The sequence below is a fragment of the Dermochelys coriacea genome, chromosome 2, assembly GCF_009764565.3.
Source record: "Dermochelys coriacea isolate rDerCor1 chromosome 2, rDerCor1.pri.v4, whole genome shotgun sequence".
Classification (NCBI taxonomy): Eukaryota; Metazoa; Chordata; order Testudines; family Dermochelyidae; genus Dermochelys; species Dermochelys coriacea.
The window spans coordinates 1,855,899-1,876,945 of NC_050069.1; the positions used below are offsets into that span (position 1 = coordinate 1,855,899).

General features: G+C 50.2%; 1 protein-coding gene, 1 long non-coding RNA gene and 1 other non-coding gene across 3 annotated transcripts in view; 1 reads left to right on the forward strand and 2 right to left on the reverse strand.

The window, feature by feature from the left end:
- LOC122458567 overlaps nucleotides 1–20,236 on the forward strand; it is a 93,753-nt gene extending 73,517 nt beyond the window's left edge. The window contains exon 3 of the long non-coding RNA XR_006278612.1: nucleotides 20,025–20,236. This is a non-coding gene — a long non-coding RNA (uncharacterized LOC122458567). The remainder of the gene's footprint in view (nucleotides 1–20,024) is intronic.
- LOC119851380 (metallothionein-like) lies at nucleotides 5,697–7,960 on the reverse strand. Its single transcript, XM_038391136.2, has 3 exons — nucleotides 7,470–7,960; nucleotides 6,713–6,778; nucleotides 5,697–5,939 (listed from the first exon to the last, which is right to left on the reverse strand). The coding sequence occupies exons 1-3, from the start codon at nucleotides 7,498–7,500 to the stop codon at nucleotides 5,845–5,847; spliced, it is 192 nt and encodes a 63-aa protein (XP_038247064.1). The 5' UTR covers nucleotides 7,501–7,960; the 3' UTR covers nucleotides 5,697–5,844.
- A 260-nt stretch (nucleotides 20,237–20,496) lies between the features above and the next one.
- On the reverse strand, nucleotides 20,497–20,660 carry LOC119852359. Its single transcript, XR_005291627.1, has one exon. It is a non-coding gene; the product is annotated as a U1 spliceosomal RNA (small nuclear RNA).
- Between the last annotated feature and the right edge of the window lie 387 nt (nucleotides 20,661–21,047).

Here is a 21,047-nt window from a genome sequence, read left to right on the forward strand (position 1 = left end):
CTGCTTCTCCACGTGGGCACCAATGATACTGCCAAGAATGACCTTGAGCGGATCACTGCGGACTACGTGGCTCTGGGAAGAAGGATAAAGGAGTTGGAGGCGCAAGTGGTGTTCTCGTCCATCCTCCCCGTGGAAGGAAAAGGCCTGGGTAGGGACCGTCGAATCGTGGAGGTCAACGAATGGCTACGCAGGTGGTGTCGGAGAGAAGGCTTTGGATTCTTTGACCATGGGATGGTGTTCCATGAAGGAGGAGTGCTGGGCAGAGACGGGCTCCATCTTACGAAGAGAGGGAAGAACATCCTTGCCAGCAGGCTGGCTAACCTAGTGAGGAGGGCTTTAAACTAGGTTCACCGGGGGAAGGAGACCAAAGCCCTGAGGTAAGTGGGAAAGCGGGATACCGGGAGGAAGCACAGGCAGGAAGGTCTGTGAGGGGAGGGCTCCTGCCTCATACTGGGAATGAGGGGCGATCAACAGGTTATCTCAAGTGCTTATATACAAATGCACAAAGCCTTGGAAACAAGCAGGGAGAACTGGAGGTCCTGGTGATGTCAAGGAATTATGACGTGATTGGAATAACAGAGACTTGGTGGGATAACTCACATGACTGGAGTACAGTCATGGATGGTTATAAACTGTTCAGGAAGGACAGGCAGGGCAGAAAAGGTGGGGGAGTAGCACTGTATGTAAGGGAGCAGTATGACTGCTCAGAGCTCCGGTACGAAACTGTGGAAAAACCTGAGTGTCTCTGGATTAAGTTTAGAAGTGTGTGCAACAAGAGTGATGTCATGGTGGGAGTCTGCTATAGACCACCGGACCAGGGGGATGAGGTGGATGAGGCTTTCTTCCGGCAACTCACGGAAGCTACTAGATCGCATGCCCTGATTCTCATGGGTGACTTTAATTTTCCTGATATCTGCTGGGAGAGCAATACAGCGGTGCATAGACAATCCAGGAAGTTTTTGGAAAGCGTAGGGGACAATTTCCTGGTGCAAGTGCTAGGGGAGCCAACTAGGGGGAGCGCTTTTCTTGACCTGCTGCTCACAAACCGGGTAGAATTAGTGGGGGAAGCAAAAGTGGATGGGAATCTGGGAGGCAGTGACCATGAGTTGGTTGAGTTCAGGATCCTGACGCAGGGAAGAAAGGTAAGCAGCAGGATACGGACCCTGGACTTCAGGAAAGCAGACTTTGACTCCCTCAGGGAACAGATGGCCAGGATCCCCTGGGGGACTAACATGAAAGGGAAGGGAGTCCAGGAGAGCTGGCTGTATTTCAAGGAATCCCTGTTGAGGTTACAGGGACAAACCATCCCGATGAGTCGAAAGAATAGTAAATATGGCAGGCGACCAGCTTGGCTTAATGGTGAAATCCTAGCGGATCTTAAACATAAAAAAGAAGCTTACAAGAAGTGGAAGCTTGGACATATGACCAGGGAAGAGTATAAAAATATTGCTCGGGCATGTAGGAAAGATATCAGGAGGGCCAAATCGCACCTGGAGCTGCAGCTAGCAAGAGATGTCAAGAGTAACAAGAAGGGTTTCTTCAGGTATGTTGGCAACAAGAAGAAAGCCAAGGAAAGTGTGGGCCCCTTACTGAATGAGGGAGGCAAGCTAGTGACAGAGGATGTGGAAAAAGCTAATGTACTCAATGCTTTTTTTGCCTCTGTTTTCACTAACAAGGTCAGCTCCCAGACTGCTGTGCTGGGCAACACAAAATGGGGAAGAGATGGCCAGCCCTCTGTAGAGATAGAGGTGGTTAGGGACTATTTAGAAAAGCTGGACGTGCACAAGTCCATGGGGCCGGACGAATTGCATCCGAGAGTGCTGAAGGAATTGGCGGCTGTGATTGCAGAGCCCTTGGCCATTATCTTTGAAAACTCGTGGCGAACGGGGGAAGTCCCGGATGACTGGAAAAAGGCTAATGTAGTGCCCATCTTTAAAAAAGGGAAGAAGGAGGATCCTGGGAACTACAGGCCGGTCAGCCTCACCTCAGTCCCTGGAAAAATCATGGAGCAGGTCCTCAAAGAATCAATCCTGAAGCACTTAGAGGAGAGGAAAGTGATCAGGAACAGTCAGCATGGATTCACCAAGGGAAGGTCATGCCTGACTAATCTAATCGCCTTTTATGATGAGATTACTGGTTCTGTGGATGAAGGGAAAGCAGTGGATGTATTGTTTCTTGACTTTAGCAAAGCTTTTGACACGGTCTCCCACAGCATTCTTGTCAGCAAGTTAAGGAAGTATGGGCTGGATGAATGCACTATAAGGTGGGTAGAAAGCTGGCTAGATTGTCGGGCTCAACGGGTAGTGATCAATGGCTCCATGTCTAGTTGGCAGCCGGTGTCAAGTGGAGTGCCCCAGGGGTCGGTCCTGGGGCCCGTTTTGTTCAATATCTTCATAAATGATCTGGAGGATGGTGTGGATTGCACTCTCAGCAAATTTGCGGATGATACTAAACTGGGAGGAGTGGTAGATACGCTGGAGGGGAGGGATAGGATACAGAAGGACCTAGACAAATTGGAGGATTGGGCCAAAAGAAATCTAATGAGGTTCAATAAGGATAAATGCAGGGTCCTGCACTTAGGATGGAAGAATCCAATGCACCGCTACAGACTAGGGACCGAATGGCTCGGCAGCAGTTCTGCGGAAAAGGACCTAGGGGTGACAGTGGACGAGAAGCTGGATATGAGTCAGCAGTGTGCCCTTGTTGCCAAGAAGGCCAATGGCATTTTGGGTTGTATAAGTAGGGGCATAGCGAGCAGATCGAGGGACATGATCGTTCCCCTCTATTCGACACTGGTGAGGCCTCATCTGGAGTACTGTGTCCAGTTTTGGGCCCCACACTACAGGAAGGATGTGGATAAATTGGAAAGAGTACAACGAAGGGCAACGAAAATGATTAGGGGTCTAGAGCACATGACTTATGAGGAGAGGCTGAGGGAGCTGGGATTGTTTAGTCTGCAGAAGAGAAGAATGAGGGGGGATTTGATAGCTGCTTTCAACTACCTGAAAGGGGGTTTCAAAGAGGATGGCTCTAGACTGTTCTCAATGGTAGCAGATGACAGAACGAGGAGTAATGGTCTCAAGTTGCAATGGGGGAGGTTTAGATTGGATATTAGGAAAAACTTTTTCACTAAGAGGGTGGTGAAACACTGGAATGCGTTACCTAGGGAGGTGGTAGAATCTCCTTCCTTAGAGGTTTTTAAGGTCAGGCTTGACAAAGCCCTAGCTGGGATGATTTAACTGGGACTTGGTCCTGCTTTGAGCAGGGGGTTGGACTAGATGACCTTCTGGGGTCCCTTCCAACCCTGATATTCTATGATTCTATGATCCCGGGCAACCACGAGTAGGGTGACCACCTTTGAAATGCAAAACTCCAGCAGTTCTGCCACCTCCACAAAACAAGCCCAAAGCAACCCCCACCACATGGCAAGTCCGTAATCTCCCTCCCCCTTCAACAGCCACTTAATGTATCTACAGAGCTAACACATATCGATAAGATTGATGACATCATTTTCTTAAACTGCAGAAGTGGGAGCACTGCAGCATCTTTAGCTGGACACAGAAACTTTTAACATCAATCCCTTTCCTACTACACTGACTTAATAACGCCCCCTCCACGAGAGGCGTAGTGCTTAGGTCGATGTCATTAGGTTGACGCAATGTGTGTGTAGACACTGCCTTACTTACATCGCCTGTTGGCTGTCAGTCCTGCACGGGGCTCACAGTGGGAGCTCGGCCACCCCAGGGCTGACAGCCTGACCCACACATCCCTGGGCTGCGGGCTCCAGTGTCCCACAATGCCCCACACAGTTAAATTGTGCCACCGACAAGGGGTCATAGTGTGGACATGAACCATCACAGTAATTACTGTGGTGGCTGTACATTGACCTAACTTAGGTTGACTTAATTTTTTTATTGGGGACAAGGCCTTAGTCACTTTGTCTCTCTGGGCCTCAGTTTCCCATCTATACGGTGGGGATAATAGCACAGCGCTGCCCTCACAGGGATGTTGTGAAGATAAACAGACTAGCAATGCCAAAGTTGAGTGTTAGACCTCACTTTGCTTGGCCAGCCAGGCTATAGAATTGCTGAGTAGCAACAATTAGGAGATGGACTCTCGCCAAGTGAAATGGGAGAACATCTTTAAATCTAACAGTTTAGAAGGGAGCATGCAAGCCACAATCAACAATGCGGCTTCCCAAGAGATTCCTAGCGCCCCACAGGGGGAAAGGAGGCCCCAGCCTCCTTCAATATGTGGAGTCCAAAATGACATAGGCCTTCTTTGCTGCAGCATCAAGGCTCAAACTCTACTTAGGTACTTTTATGGCCCCCATTCCTGGAGCATCTGAGCACTGCACACGCTCCAGCTGGCCATTTTCTAAAGTGGTAGATTTTTATCCTTTCTTCCAGTACACCCTCCTCACTATATTTCTTAATACCCCAGTCTGCCATCCTGAAATCTCATATCCTTGGGCTGCCTTGCTCCCTCCTCCAATTCCTTGCAGTTGCACATGGTCACTATTTCTAAGCTAGCTCCCCTCTCCTTCTCATAGTCATTTCTCCCACATTGGTAAAAATCCAGCCTGGGGAATGGCTTTTCCTCTGGCTACAGTAACTACTTCCTGGATCATTTTATTTTAGGAGTGCCGCTGCTGGCAAACGGGTTTCCGTGCAACCCCCAGGGTGGATGCAAGCCCCAGACAAGCAACGAGGAAGCCTACAAGCCCTCCTATGATGACCTAGGGGCCATTAAGCCACTGTTCCTTCAAACACAGTTAAAGGTGTACAATTTCTAATGAGCCCCAGATTTTTAATGTCTGTGACTGGAGCTAAGTCAGTTATTTTCCCTTAACCTTTGTATGTCCATGTCTACCCTTGTGGCTGGTTGCATTTGTATTGTTGCAGTCTGGGCAGCTTGCCCACGGGGCGTCATGTGAATAGAGTGCCTACAGGACATTCATACAGAGCAACACCTACAGCAACCTAGTCTGGGACATCCTGGCCGAGTGCAGCGAGCTGAAAGGCTAACCAGACCAGTTACCCTGCAGAATAGGGGAGCCTATCGAGATTGTAAAGCATTAGGTCCTGGTTACAGGAAAACAGCCATGTTTCCAGCCTGGGGGGATAGAGTAAGCTGCTGCAACTACTAACCATGTTACGTAGACACAAAAGATGTTGTGAGCCAGCCCTGTCACTAGCTGGTTATCAATGCATTTGGAAGTGGCAGTATAGACAGGCCCCACGTTGACGCAATATATGTGTTAAGAAATCAGGATGAAGGTATGTTACGGCAGTTTAGACTTCACTCCTCCAATCCTGAAAGTCTCTGCATTGGACTCCCTCTGAATTTGGCACAATGAATTGAGGGTCAGCAGCTTGCAGACCTAGGCCCTGTGTTCTAGACACAGCGATTCCTAGGCTGCTTCCCCTTCCTACCAAGACGCAAAAACAACTCTGAGCCAGCATTAAAGAAATATTGTGTTTGAATATATCTCCATTTGCCTGAAGCTCTGCTGGCAAAAGCAAAGCCAAGTCACTGCTGCAGCTCATGCGTGAAGCTTTAGTCTCCGGGCTCTTGTTAATGCTCCCATGAGATGTGCTGCTAACACCCTGTGCAAGAACTAAACTCTGAACAGGGGTTTAGTCTTGCAAGCTGGAAATCACCAAATTGAATGAACATGCTGAGTAAATCGGGCATTACATTTCTCCAGTCATGGCCTTTATTTTCATTTAACCTCAAATCGACATTTCTGTGAAAGGTACTAAATAGTCATTGCTACACTACAAACAAAATTTGTTTTGCCTTTCATACAGAATATTTACAGGAAAACAGAAAATAGCCATTTTAGGAACAGCAGCTGCATTTCCCAGATGCTAGACCTTTGCAGACACAGCCCTTGGCACAATTATTGCATCCAGCTGGGCAACAGGAGCAACAACCTGAAAAGATAAAAATCAAGACAAGATTATTGGAGATGCCAGACAAAAAAAACCAACAACCACCACCCTCCCCTGTAAGAATTTAAGTAAGTTCAACATGGATGAGACAAGGAACTAAAGCATGCTGTGAACTATACTTTATAAAATAGTAAAACTTCTCAATTGTACTGTTAATACATATTCCTCACAAAGGCCAGATACAAGTCAAGACTTGACAATCCTGAGTCATTCCCACCTTAATATGGGTCAGAATCCTTTTTCTGACCCAATGGCTTTCTTAAGAACACTCTACGTACAAAGAACAAAAAGCAAACAACTGGTTGCGGTGGAAAGAACAGAAGTTTTTACAAATTATACTTATGGAAAGGACACTGATTCCACCTTTCAGGCCCACACTTGCAAAGCAAGTACACAGTTTAAGAACAGAAGCCCTGCTTCAACAAAGCACCTGCTCATTTTAAAGCATATGCTTAAATCTATCCCCAGTCAGCAAAGCACTTGCAGCCTGCTCCCAACTTCCCACCGAAATGAAAGGCAAGACTCACCTTCCCTTTGATGGGCTTTGCAGCAGGCCCAGAAAGCAGAGCCCCAACTCCCACAGACAAAAGTTGAGCCCATGCTTAATTGTTATGCTACATCTGGGCCAGAAATTCTAGCTTCTATATTCCAGTTTCCATACTGCTGCCATGGAAGCCAGTGACCAAACCCTCATTCGTCTCAGTCTCAGCAAGGCGGGCAACAAACATTTTTAAAAGGGGGGGAAAAATACTCACTGTTTTTGCAAGAGGTGCACTTGCAATTTTTGCATTTGCAGGAATCAGCACAGGTACAGGAGCGACCTGGTGGAGAAAGAAAGGGGAAATGAGCATCACAGCTGGACTAAAAACAGGAGAACGATCACCAGGCAAGAGCACAATTTTATCACCAGCATGAAAAAACCCAACAAGGGGGAAAGTCAATAGACAGACCATGGGCCCAAACCCCCAGGCGTTTTTTTAACCAGACCACAAAGGCTTTGTATTAACTTGTCCTGCTTATTCTAGTCTTTTATCTTGAGTCTGGACCTTGACAAGAAATAAGGGATTACCCCCCTCAGCGCCAGGCTTCATCGCAGTCACTTGCTTCCCACTGCTCTGCTGGGCAGAAGTTACCTCTAGGTTAGCCCTGGCTTTGAATTGGTCCCTTACCTGGATCTTAGAAAAGTCACTGCAGAAGCTTTTCCCCACGCCATGAAAATAGATTGGAAAGGGGCCTAAAAATGGGCTTCCCCCCGCTGGAGAAGCCAGGCCAGGGCGCCAAGGTAGAAGCGAGGGACATGGGAGCCGGGGAGGTGGGTTCGCAGGCTCCAGTGGCAGAGATTTCACAGCAGCCCCAGGCAGAGGCCGGAGCCGCTCCCGGGGGCGGGATCTTTCCCCTGCCCCGGCGCGGAGGGCGGCTGTCTCCCAGCGAGGGGGCAGCCGAGCCCCATAAGGCCCCCGCAGCAGCTTGGAGCAGGGTCTGTGCGTCCCGCAGCGGGGAGGAGTCACTCACCGGCAACACAAAGACAGTCCTGAGGATCCATCGCTCCCCGGGGGCTGCGGTGGCTGCTCGGTCCAGCGGAGCGGAGCGGAGCGGAGGCGCGGCGAGGGTGGGAGCGGAGCTGCCCGACGCCTCCTATTTATCCCGGCGGAGGCGTGGGAGCGAGCGCAACCCCCGCCCCCGCCCGCCGTGCACACGGGCCCCGAAGCAGCGAACAGAGCTGGGGGCTGCTGGCGGCTCCTATCGCAGCACGAGCCGCGTTGCGGGATTGCACGACGCTCGGGGGTGCCCCCGCCCCGAGCCGCGCGCCGCGTGCAAAGCCGGCCGTGCCGAGTGCCTTGCACAACGCTCGGGGGTGCCCCCGCCCAGAGCTGCGTGCAAAGGCCTCCGGAGTGCATTGCGCGGGGCTCGCCCCGCAGACACCAGGGCGCCGTGTGCAAACTGCAAACATCCCTCCCCCCGTCCCCCCGCACACGCGCTGCATTACACGGTGCGATTCCCGCACAGACCCCCCCCCAGGGCGGTGAGCGCAACCCCCGGCCGCACCCGCCCGGAGTGCGGTGCACGGTGCGATTCCCGCACAGACACTCCCCCCCCCAGGGCTGTGAGCGCAACCCCCGGCCCCACTCGCCCGCAGTGCGGTGCACGGTGCGATTCCTGCATAGATCCACCCCAGAGCGCTGAATGCAACCCCCGGCCCCCTCCACCCCAGGGCGGTGAGTGCAACTTGTATCCTTAATGTGATGGTTCTTTTATTTCCCTCGGCGGGACCATGGCACTAGAGGGCCTGGGGGGCACGCACGGATCAGGGCCAGCTCTAGGGTTCACACAGGTGCTGGGGGCCTGCCTCACCCCCTGCCTTGAAGTGGTTTCAATCATATGCAGGGTTTACAGTGCATTCAATGGCTCCGTTTCAATGGAAACGGGCCCGTTTGCGATCACCTCACCTCGCCTGCCTACGGGAGTAACAGGACTATGTGGGCCTGTGTCAAGACTATTTGGGCATGTGTCACCCTGGCCTGAACCCTGCGCCCTGCATGCTGGGGGTGCCAGGAGGAGCATAGTGTGGCCACGCACAATTTTGGCCCCTGTATGCTACATGGTGGTAACAATGGGAAAGTGCCAGTGGCAGCAGGGATCGGGGTTTCCACCATCATGTCATCTCACACTCTAACAGGGTTACATGGCAGGATGGTGAAAACACCAGGGTCCCGTTTGCACTACAACTTCAGGTGGTGTCTCACAGGTGGTGAATTATGCCTACCAGGCGTGCTAGTGTGCAATCAAGTGCCCTCCCCCTTCACTGTGGCACTATGAGCAAAAGGGTGCAAAATGGCAGATGCTTCTTTGGCCACCGACCCAATTGGTTGAAACCCATCAGCCATTAGCTCAGAAGCAAATCCACACATTTCCTGTCACACATTTACCCCAATTCTCAGAAACTGCAAAAATAACTATACAAGGTGTGGTGGTAAACCCAGGACAAACAGCTACAAAGTAGGGCTGGGGGTAATAATCAGTCCCAGAAGGTTAAAAGGCCCCTCCCTATCTATTGAGAAGAGTTAACCACAGGTTAATAAGGTTTAGCTGAAAAGGGGTTGCTAGAGAACCAATTAGGTTCAGCTGACTCCAACGGCTTGAGACCTTTTTAAATTCTCCCCTGTTAGGAAGGGATAGCAGTGTGAGTGCGGATACTTGCTAGCTCCTTCAGCAAGACACTGAATCTTTCCAGGAAGGGAGGCTGCATCCCCTTCCAAAGGGGAAAGGAAAACAGGCACAAGAGACTGACTGTGGAAATGTATAACCTGACCCTGTGTCACCTAGATGGACTGCCTTCCCAAACCTGTGTCTCCACGGCTAAAAAGAACTGGGCCTGCTGAGGAGAACAAGATACTTTGCCATAAAGGTTATGAGCAAACCAGTGGATCTTTTACATGCCAGCAGTCGGGGTATTTATGTTTGCTCTGTTTGCATCCTTCAGGACTTTCTCTGCATTCAGAAACATTGGGTGGTGAGCGGCTCTCATTTCCTCACTATCTGTCATTCCAAGACTGTCTCCACATCCACAGGTATACAGTTTTCCTACAGGGAAATGAATCAGCCGTTTTAGCCAGGAGCAGAGTGTAGGAGTGGGCATAGGGCACAGACGGCAGGATTGGACGTAGAGTCTGAGTTACATTCACCCTGTTGTAAATGAGCTTTTATTCCACTGAGATCAATTCTTTAATGGACTGTGGTATCTTTACCCTCATGGAGTAGTACCCTAGTCCTCGAACGCTTACAGAGTAAGATGCTATTTGACTATTTGAGAACAAGTGCTTCACATGTGCTATGGACCCCTACCCAGAAAAACAGCAAAGCACATTTAACTTTGAGAACAAGAGAAATCCCATTGATTTTAAGAGTTGATCATTCATATTACAGTAGGATCAGGACCCTGTGGCGCTAGGCGCTGTACATCTACATATAAGAGACAATCCCTGTCGGTTAGAGACAAGACAGAGAAAGGGTGGGAGGGAAAACAGGCCCAGAGCGGTGAAGTGACTTATCCAAGGCTGTACAGCAGGTAAGTGGCAGAGCTAGGAATAGCACCTGCTTCTCCTGACCTTTAGTCCAGAGCCCCCATTAAGCAGACCACACCTATAATGTACATGTTCAGCATGCATCTCAGAGCTTTGCTGGACCCGTTCACTTGTATCACGTGGCCTTGTCTGGAAGTTGTAATTAATATACCCCAGGATTCCTTTTTGCAAAAACCTGTGCTGAGCAAAAGGAGAACTGATACACATAATACGCTTGTATCTGGAAATATGATTCACCTTATGTCATACATCCAAAGGATCTGTACTATGCCCCAGCATTTAAATAATGCTTTAGAGGAACCCCTTCTGTGTGCCAGCCCCTAAGGGGCCTCCCTCTTCCTTAAGGGTAGGCTATGTGGTCTCAATGCCTCTGAGACCAAGCCTCTGTGCTCCCACACGCCTGTTTCACACCGTGAGCTCTGCCCAGTGAGCCCAAGTGAGAGAGACGCCTGGATAGAGACTTTGACTCTCTTCAGGGACCAATGCACCTCGGCAAGTATTGGTAGAGCCCTGCATGGATATAAAATTGGTACCCACATCGATCCGCAAACATGGTCCATGGATATAGAGCATCTAGCCAGAAATCTGAAGGGCTCTAAGTATCGTCAGTGACACCTGGCAGCTTTTTCCAAACAGAGCAAGGTTTATTAGGCAACTGGAACATAGTCCATGCTTGCCGAGCCAGCATAATCAGCCGGCCAAGATGCTATGGAATCCATTTCTGGCCCTGCCTCTCTGTGTCAGTCCCAGGTGAGAGTCCATTGTCGAACTCCTGCAGACCCATGCTGAGCTCACATGTTCGGCCTGCCGGAGATTCCTGTGGATAGGTGTCAGTTGCTCAGTCCTTGGGGCATCCATTGTCTTTGTGGACCCTCCATTGGCATTGGTTGGTTGCAGCCAGCACTTTAATAACCCATTCGTTCAAGGCCAGTGACCCAACACCTCATCTCTCCTGCCATGCCCCAAGAGCAGATTTAACACTTCTGCAATGGGTAACGATGCAAAGTACAGAGGAAACTGAGGTACCCATAGGCAGCATAAAAATATTACAGAAAGTTTCTATTTCATCACAGCTTGTCTACAAAGCTCTCTGCAGCTGAATGAGGAGCTTGCGTGTTACAGCAAGGTGAGTGTGACATCATTAAATAACCAGATGGGTAACAGAGTAGCAGCCGTGTTAGTTTGTATTCGCAAAAAGAAAAGGATGACTTGTGGCATCTTAGAAACTAACAAATTTATTTGAGCATTAGCTTTGGTGAGCTACAGCTCACTTCATCGGATACATGGGTAAACATGGCTAATCATCCCAAAGGTGTTTAACAGCCACATACAGGAGCTTTAAGCAAGGTCAGGTAGTAAGAGTGTCTACAGCAGTGCTCACTGAGTGCATATTTGCTGATGAACATCACTTCGTTCTGCTTGGACAAAAGAGAGGGAAGAAAAATCCAAGTGTTTGCTTAGGTACCCAAGCAGTGATTGCGATTCACAACGCAGAGGACATGAAAAAAGACACACTGTACCAGGGATTAATTACATCACTCCCAAAGAGTTTCAAGGAGATTAACAGGAAATCAGACCTTTTCTCCCAAAGTCAGAGTATTGAGCCAACCCATAATGGGAAAGACGAACGGAGAAAACTCGCTATGTGGGAATTGCCATCAGAAGTCGAAAGGGCTTAGTCTAAATGCCAGACATGAGACAGGAAGGTTAGGAAGAGAAAGGGTGGAAAAGAATCTTAACTCCTGGAGGTGGAAGTTCCATTTCTCCAGGAGCAAATCACCATAATTGCCAAATATGCTAGTGTAACACAATGGGTGTAGGTTCCACTAGTTAGGATAAACATGTATTAGAGATATCGACCGTTGGCCTTCAGGGAGTAAGGCAGACCCTGCCTGCCTGGGGTTATTCAGAGTTAGTGTCCAATGGTTACAGTCAGGACCCTGTGTGTACTGTGTGGCGCAAGGTGTCACGAACTACATCTGTATTCCTCACTCGTGGTCCAGCAAGGGCTCCGTCTCCTCAGCTTTCACCTCTCGTGTGTCTCTCTCCCTTCTGATCAGGGTTTTCCCAGGCACAGTCCACTGCCTATACTGTGAATGCCCCAGCAACCCAGGCTACTCTCTGCTTTGTCTCCAGCGGCGATACACAGTGTAATTGCCTATAGTTATAAGTTACCACATAGCTCTTTCTAAGCAAGCACATTTGTTCTTCAGGTGAAAGCATTACAGAGAAAAGACTTTACAACAATAAAAGAACCTACGTGCGTGCCAATAAGCTTACCAGAAATCACCCCCAACTTCAACTAGGCTCTGGTAAGAGTCAGTGCTTCAAACCCCACCATGGGGGGGTTTTATGGTTACAAGTTCATAACAGCTGTTAGCTCAGAACAAGAGCCCCTGTGAATAGGTCAAGTCCTTCAAATCCGTCTCAGGAAGGATTGGGGCCTCCCTTGGTCAGACGGTCCTGTCCATTTGCTGGATCAAAAAGAAGGCCCCAAGTCGGTTTAAATTCAGATTATTTGTCCAAAAGCCCTTTGTTTGTCTGTTGGTCTCTAGGGAATCCAGTGTGAACCAGTATATGTAAGCCTGTCCAGGTGGGGGTACCTCTTGGGAGGTGAATTTGCCCAATCACTCCCCACTGTTCGGAGCTCCTGGGGGGCTGCGGTCCCTCTCCCCCAGGGAATTAAACACAGACCTTGGCGTACAATGAAACACAAACTCAGGGGTGAAATTAAGTCGAGTGACTTACCGGTACTCTGGGCCAGCTCTGGTCCCCAGAAGGGGTGGGGCTGAGGGGGGTCAGAGCCAACCCACCCTGTAAGGTAAGTGCCCCCCTCCTTCATGCTCCTCCTCTCCCTGCCCGCTCCCCCACCGGGGTAGCAGCAGCAGCACCGGGCTCTGGGTGCTATTTAAAGGGCCCAGAGCTCCCCTGCTTCTATTGCCCTGGTCCTTTAAATACCCCCGGAGCCCTGGAGTAGCGGCGGTGGGGCTCCAGCAGCTATTTAAAGGCTCTGGGTGGTAGAAGCAGGGGAGTCCTGGCCCCTTTAAATAGCCGCCAGAGCCCACAGCCGCTAACCTAGGGCTCCAGCAGCAGGGCTCTGGAGGAAATTTAAAGGGCCTGGGGCTCCAGCCACTGCTAGGAGCCCCAGGCCCTTTTAAATTGCCCCCTGGGGAAGCCGGGCTTCCCCAGTACGGTGCACCAGCTCCTGCCAGTAAGCTCTACTGGGGCGTACCGGCTTAATTTCACCTCTGCATAAACTTAATGTAGTCAGGTCTCCCAAAGACATAACAGAAAATTGCCATATCTGTCATACAGCGATCACAAATTCTGCAGCCAGGATCTCTCCATACATAATACCCATGGTTAATGTGCTACAAAACTCCATCTACAATATAACTACCATTACTATTTGTCCCAGATGTAAGGTCCCAGGTCACCGTTGAAGTGGAGGTGTTGTGCCTTGTGTGGGAAAATGAAGGATTGATCCAAGTCTCACTGAATGCTGCCAGAAACTGTGTCAAACTGGGTGACGTTGACGATTGATTTAATGACTGTAATGTCACAATAAGCCCGTTGATGTGCCCCTCCCCCATGGCTGTTATAGACATTGCAGTTTTTAAACCAGAGGCTGGGGGAAAGCCAACAGGTACAGAGGAGCATGTGGTTTGGACAGAGACATCCTTAGACAATTTCCATTAATAGATCCTCCCCTATGTCCTAGTAATGAGGAGAGGATGGAAGATGATAAAATACAGGTCGGATCTGATTAGAAACAGACACATGAAAAAAAATCTCATTCAATTAGATCATGAGACAGGTACCAGCCCGAGGGGAACATCTACCCTGCTAGTTTTACCCCATAGTACGAGCCCTGCACGCCTGAATCAGTTGACCCGGGCTCTGAGATTTGCTGCTGCAGGCCTTGGGATATTTTGCAGTGTAGACATAATCTCACAAATCAGTCGGCCTCGGGTCAGCAAGCACTCAGGACCTGGGTCTTAAGACCCTGCTAAGGGGGGTGGGTTCAGCAGTGACTTGGCTGGACCATGTAACAAGCGCTCCATTGCCAACTGCAAAAATCCACTTCTACCTTCCCTGAGTATATGCACCCACCACCCCATTCACTCCGCAGCCTGTGTAACCATTCAGTGCTAAAATATATACACCGCCATCCTGCACTCCTGCTCAGACCTCTATAGGTGTCATCCTGCTACTTCTTCCCTGTTTTTAAAGCCAGTAAACAAGCATCACTCTACCCTCTCAGGTTTCAGAGTAGCAGCCGTGTTAGTCTGTATTCGCAAAAAGAAAAGGGGTACTTGTGGCACCTTAGAGACTAACAAATTTATTTGAGCATAAGCTTTCATGAGCTACAGCTCACTTCATCAGATGCATTCAGTGGAAAATACAGTGGGGATGTACAAGAATGTACAAAGTCCTGTTTCCTGGAACACAGCAGTAATCAAACAGCAGGGAACAGTCCCTTTGCTCACCATCCCAAGTCCCTTTCCTGCCAGCCCTTAGCCCAAAAGCTCTCTCTCTAGGCTTTTGCTTTGGGACACACTCCCAGTGCTTCTTCTGGCTGTATCTTTGGCTTTCTGCTGCCTTTCTTCCAGTTTCTCTGGTGTTTCTCCTGCTTCACTGACATGACAAAGACATACAGGAGAATGAACCTGATAGTTACAAATGCCTCGGGAATAGAGGCTGTTTGTAACTCTGAACAAAAGGTTGTGGTGGTTCTTTCAAAAGTTTACAACTGAACATTGACTTAATACAGCTTTGAAACGTTAGTATGCAGAAGAAAAATGCTGTTTTCCCCTTTTCTTGAAGTAGTTTACATTTAACACAGCACTGTACTGTATTTGCTTCCCCCCCCCCCTTCTTTCTCTGCTGCTGCCTGATTGTGAACTTCCCGTTCCAAATGAGGTGTGTGGTTGACTGGTCAGTTCGTAACTCCGGTGTTCATAACTCTAAGGTTCCATGGTATCACATCAGTCCAATCAATCCTCAACCTCTGAGTTTATCAGCTCATTGTAGAACCCACCTTCAGCCGCTTGGTTCAGCTTTTACTCCAGTCCCGCATGTGGCTTTGTTTTGGATGGAGGCCAATATTGTTTCAGCTACCTGGTTCCATACAGGAGCTTAATAGTTTCTTACATTTGTCCCAAAAGACAGGCAGCCGTTACACCAACCAGTTTCAATAGGTTTAACTTAAGATAAAACAATTAATAAAAAATATTTTCTCATTTAAAAATCCTCTAGCCACACTTTTTAGTTGGGGTTACATTAAAAATGGCTGGAGTTTGAAAATTGATATGGTCTTAGTCCTCAGTGAGGGTTTAGAAAGAAATATAGTCAGCAGCCCATTCTAGGTCCAAGATTTAGGGAGACGCTGTGTGGTGACACTAGCTGATGTTACTTAGCTGGGAAGCTAGAGAGAAGTACAGTATCTGTTTGTGTCCAGGAACCTCAACAAAGAATCCCTTTTATAATCATCACTACTGAATCCTGCTTCTTCCTTACTGTGAGAAACACTCAAAGGAATATGCCTCTTAACTAGGCTGGACTATAGGAACCTGTTGGGTTGTTGGCTGGATACCAACTAAGGGCGGAGCAACTGAGCTATCAGGTGTATCTAATAAGAATGTCCTGCAGCTGGAAGACGTCCATAGAAATATCAAAACTCAAGATCCACTGAGGCTGAAACAACAAAGCTTGGAGTGGCTGAGGATAAATAAGACGAATCAGAGAAAGGTTCTCCAGAGAATAAAGGAGACGGAGTTTAGTGGAGGAGTGGCATATTGTACTGACTGGGTGCTTTTAGCGTTGACCTACACAGAGGGGTTTATGGAGTCCTGCACATGCCACTGCTGAGACATGGCACAGGATGACCCTGGCATCACGTGATGATGGGGGAGATGAGCACTGGGTTACAGTTCTGCAATTACAGAGGAAACGGCTCCTGCTTAGTTGCACAACTCCACCCCACTTCCCAATTCTGAGTCGGGTAGGAAGGGGTAAGGTCACATACATGGAATGTGCTGGAGTGCTCCTTCTTCTATCCGTGGGTGGCTGTGCGTCCGCCCATGAGAAGCGTTCACATAAGGCAGAACAGCACAAGAAGTAGGAAGTTGTGACTGAGGAATATGGGAGAAATACAACTTAAGAACATAAGAACGGCCAGACCGGGTCAGACCAAAGGTCCATCTAGCCCAGTGTCCTGTCTTCCGACAGTGGCCAATGCCAGGGGCCCCAGAGGGAATGAACAGAACAGGGAATCATCAAGTGATCCATCCCGTCACCCATTCCCAGCTTCTGGCAAACAGAGGCCAGGGACACCATCCCTGCCCATCCTGGCTAATAGCCATTGATGGATCTATCCCCCGTGAACTTATCCAGTTCTTTTTTGAACCCTGTTGTAGTCTTGGCCTTCACAACATCCTCTGGCAAGGAGTTCCACAGGTTGACTGTGCGTTGTATGAAGAAATACTTCCTTTTGTTCGTTTTAAACCTGCTGCCTATACAAGATCATTGGGACCCCATTATGGCTCAAATAGCTCAGCTCTGTATCACTGCTTGTGATAGATGACCGTGATGAGGGAGCATGATAGCAGGTACTCAGAATGGACGGAGGTATACACACTAGCCTCTGCCAGGTCCATATTATACTCGGAGCATAATCCCACTTTATCACAATTATTGCTTTGCATAGGGCCTGATCCTTCAAGTGCTTCCAGCTCGCCACTGATGCAAGCAGGAGTTCAGAATGCCTAGCAGCCTCCAGATTGTCTCTGGGCTGGTGTGGCGAAGTCCCACGGGGACTAGTCTACCTGGAAAGTAAAGCAAGCAGGAGGGAAAAGATAATACAGTGATTCTTTGGCCTCTCTGGGCGGGGCCCACACTGCGCCCCGGTGCCTCCCCGGGCCTGGAGGAGGGCCAGCCCCTGGCCGGCTGCAGTGACATGGACTGGGCGGGGGGTCAATGGTATATAGCACCCACCTCAGGGGGGTCACTGGTATATCACGCCCACCTCGGGGGGGTCCCTGGTATATCACGCCCACGTCGGGGGGGGGGGGTCACTTGCATGTCGCACTCACTTTGTGGGGGCACCTTGGGGGGTCACTCACGTATTGCACTCACCTCGGGGGGGGTCACTCGGTATTGCGCCCACCTCCGGGAGGGTCACTTTTGTGTCACGCCGACCTCGGGGGGGTCACTTGTGTGTTGTGCCCATCGTCGGTGGGGTTACTTGTGTGTCGCACCCACCTCCGGGGGTTCACTTATGTATCGCACTCACCTCAGAGGGTTCTCTCGTGATGGCACCCATCTCCGGGGGGGTGTCACTTGTGTATCACGGCCACCTCTGGGGGGGTCACTCGTGTGTCACACGCACCTCAGAGGGGGTCATAGAATCATAGAATCATAGAATATCAGGGTTGGAAGGGACCCCAGAAGGTCATCTAGTCCAACCCCCTGCTCAAAGCAGGACCAAGTCCCAGTTAAATCATCCTAGCCAGGGCTTTGTCAAGCCTGACCTTAAAAACCTCTAAGGAAGGAGATTCTACCACCTCCCTAGGTAACGCATTCCAGTGTTTCACCACCCTCTTAGTGAAAAAGTTTTTCCTAATATCCAATCTAAACCTCCCCCAATGCAACTTGAGACCATTACTCCTCGTTCTGTCATCTGCTACCATTGAGAACAGTCTAGAGCCATCCTCTTTGAAACCCCCTTTCAGGTAGTTGAAAGCAGCTATCAAATCCCCCCTCATTCTTCTCTTCTGCAGACTAAACAATCCCAGCTCCCTCAGCCTCTCCTCATAAGTCATGTGCTCTAGACCCCTAATCATTTTTGTTGCCCTTCGCTGTACTCTTTCCAATTTATCCACATCCTTCTTGTAGTGTGGGGCCCAAAACTGGACACAGTACTCCAGATGAGGCCTCACCAGTGTCGAATAGAGGGGAACGATCACGTCCCTCGATCTGCTCGCTATGCCCCTACTTATACATCCCAAAATGCCATTGGCCTTCTTGGCAACAAGGGCACACTGCTGACTCATATCCAGCTTCTCGTCCACTGTCACCCCTAGGTCCTTTTCCGCAGAACTGCTGCCGAGCCATTCGGTCCCTAGTCTGTAGCGGTGCATTGGATTCTTCCATCCTAAGTGCAGGACCCTGCACTTATCCTTATTGAACCTCATTAGATTTCTTTTGGCCCAATCTTCCCATTTGTCTAGGTCCCTCTGTCTCCTATCCCTACCCTCCAGCGTATCTACCTCTCCTCCCAGTTTAGTGTCATCTGCAAACTTGCTGAGGGTGCAGTCCACGCCATCCTCCAGATCATTAATGAAGATATTGAACAAAACCAGCCCCAGGACCGACCCTGGGGGCCCTCCGCTTGATACCGGCTGCCAACTAGACATGGAGCCATTGATCACTAGCTGTTGAGCCCGATGATCTAGACAGCTTTCTATCTACCTTATCGTCCATTCATCCAGCCCATACTTCTTTAACTTGCTGGCAAGAATACTGTGAGAGACCATGTCAAAAGCTTTGCTAATGTCAAGGAACAACACGTCCACTGCTTTCCCCTCATCCACAGAGCCAGTTATCTTGTCATAGAAGGCAATTAGGTTAGTCAGGCATGACTTGCCCTTGGTGAATCCATGCTGACTGTTCCTGATCACTTTCCTCTCCTCTAAGTGCTTCAGAATTGATTCCTTGAGGACCTGCTCTATGATTTTTCCAGGGACTGAGGTGAGACTGTCTGGCCTGTAGTTTCCCCGGATCCTCCTCCTTCCCTTTTTTAAAGATGGGCACTACATTAGCCTTTTTCCAGTCGTCCGGGACCTCCCCCGATCGCCATGAGTTTTCGAAGATCATGGCCAATGGCTCTGCAATCAATCCGCCAACTCCTTTAGCACTCTCAGAAGCAGCGCATCTGGCCCCATGAACTTGTGCTATCCAGCTTTTCTAAATAGTCCCGAACCACTTCTTTCTCCACAGAGGGCTGGTCACCTCCTCCCCAGGCTGTGCTGCCCAGTGCAGTCGTCTGGGAGCTGACCTTGTTCGTGAAGACAGAGACAAAAAAAGCATGGAGAACATTAGGTTTTTCCACATCCTCTGTCACTAGGTTGCCTCCCTCATTCAGTAAGGGGCCCCCACTTTCCTTGACTTTCTTCTTGTTGCTAAGTATCTTATGTATGCCTGAGGACTGTATGTTGGAGAGAGTTATTTTGGAAGTGGAGGTTTGAAGTGGGCCTTTAGAGGCAATTTAATGGAAAGGCAGCAGAAAGTCGAATCGCAGGTTTTTAAACAATCCTCCGACAACACACAAAAAAGCTCTTGTCTAGTTCCTCATTCAAAATTAGAATAAAGTTACAAGCAGATTTCATCATAAATGAAGTAAAATCCTAAAGATTTCAGAACACAAACTGCTATAAGGAGACACAAGGGAAGCAATACAAAGTCAACCTTCTCACGCAGAAATGCAGTTAAACTATTTCTCTTTTTTTAACCAGCAGAGTCTCCAGGGACAGTGCCCTTCTGTTTGGGGAGAAGGGTCCAGAAGAGAGTTTCTCTTGTTGGCATAGGCCATCCACCTCCCCGACAGGTGGGAGCGAGGTTGACGGAAGAATTCTTCCGTCCATGGCCCGGACTGATGTAGCTGTGCCGACTTACATTCCCCGTGCAGACCAGGCCGGAGGGTTGGTGCGTGCTGAACAGTTAAGTCAAAATACCTCCGTCCGTCAGGGTTGTGTAAATGGGAAACCCACTCCCGGGCGACATGGCTACGCCGACCTAACCCCCAGCATAGCTAAGGGCATTCGGGGAGGCGGTGGGCCTAAAGCGACAGAAAGACCTCCTCCACCATGGGGCTGTGCCAGCCTACTCTCAGTAGCACAGAGAGGGTTGCTACCGAGAGAAAGAAGAAAGAGCAAAAGCCAAAGCGGCCCCAGGGCAGGAGGCGAGCCTGCACGTTGGATGAGAGGACAAGGTGAGACAGGCATTGTTGACAGGCCATCCTCCCGTCAGAGGAGAAAGAGCCCAAGAAGGAGGGATGGGCAAAAAGCTGCAAGCAGGGAAAGAGGCAGGGCAGCCAGGCAGCTCCCCATAGGGCAAAAGAAGGCAGTGGTCCAAGGCCCCCAAAGGCAGACTAGCGAGTAGGCCCGATCCAAAAGCCCAGGGAAGGAAGGGAAAACAACAAAGCAGCCGGCAGCCAACCTCCAATTAACAGAGCAGCCGAAAACACAGATTGTTGTAAGCTAAAGTTTCCAAGCGCGCCAAGGGCTACTTGCAAGCAGTAGAAAAGAGAACAAAGCAGCCAGGGAGCTCCCCTTGAGCCGAGACAGGGCGCAGGGGCTAAGCCCTCCTGGAGGAACGTGCGGGACAAAGCTGTGGGTAAAACCTAGCGTGCTCTGAACAATCCTCCCGGAGCTTTTCTCTCTGCCTTTGACCGCGTGTCGGGGAGAGCGTGAACGCAGCCCCCCACTACCACAAATGGTGCAGCTGAGTTTCCCACATTTGGGGAAATCGCAGGGGTCAGCACACCCGCAGTGCAATGGATGAGCCTCACCCTGGGAAAACCACTTTCGTGATCATGGTATCTCCCCTGCCAGGTAAGTATGAGTTCCCACTGCCCAGCTGCCACCCGCCCGTACTCGCCCCGCACTCTCAACCCACGGTGAGGCCCACCGCACCCTGCCCGCCGACCCCGCCCACACTGACCCCCACTGCCTCTGCAGGGGCCGCTCCCCCCCGGCAGGGGGGCCGAGCTGTCCCCAACCTCAGTAACGCGCCAGTGTCTGGCTGCCCTAGAGCCGTAGCCGGCCCGTCCCAGGGTCCAGGCTCCCGGAGAGACCCAGGAACAGCCGGTATCATGGCCCCGCCTCTGCCGGGGGTGGGGGAGATGCTGCGTTTCGCTTCCCCCACCCTAGAGGCACGAGTGACCCCCCCGAGGTGGGTGCAATACACCAGTGACCCCCCAGAGGTGGGTGCGACACACGAGTGACCA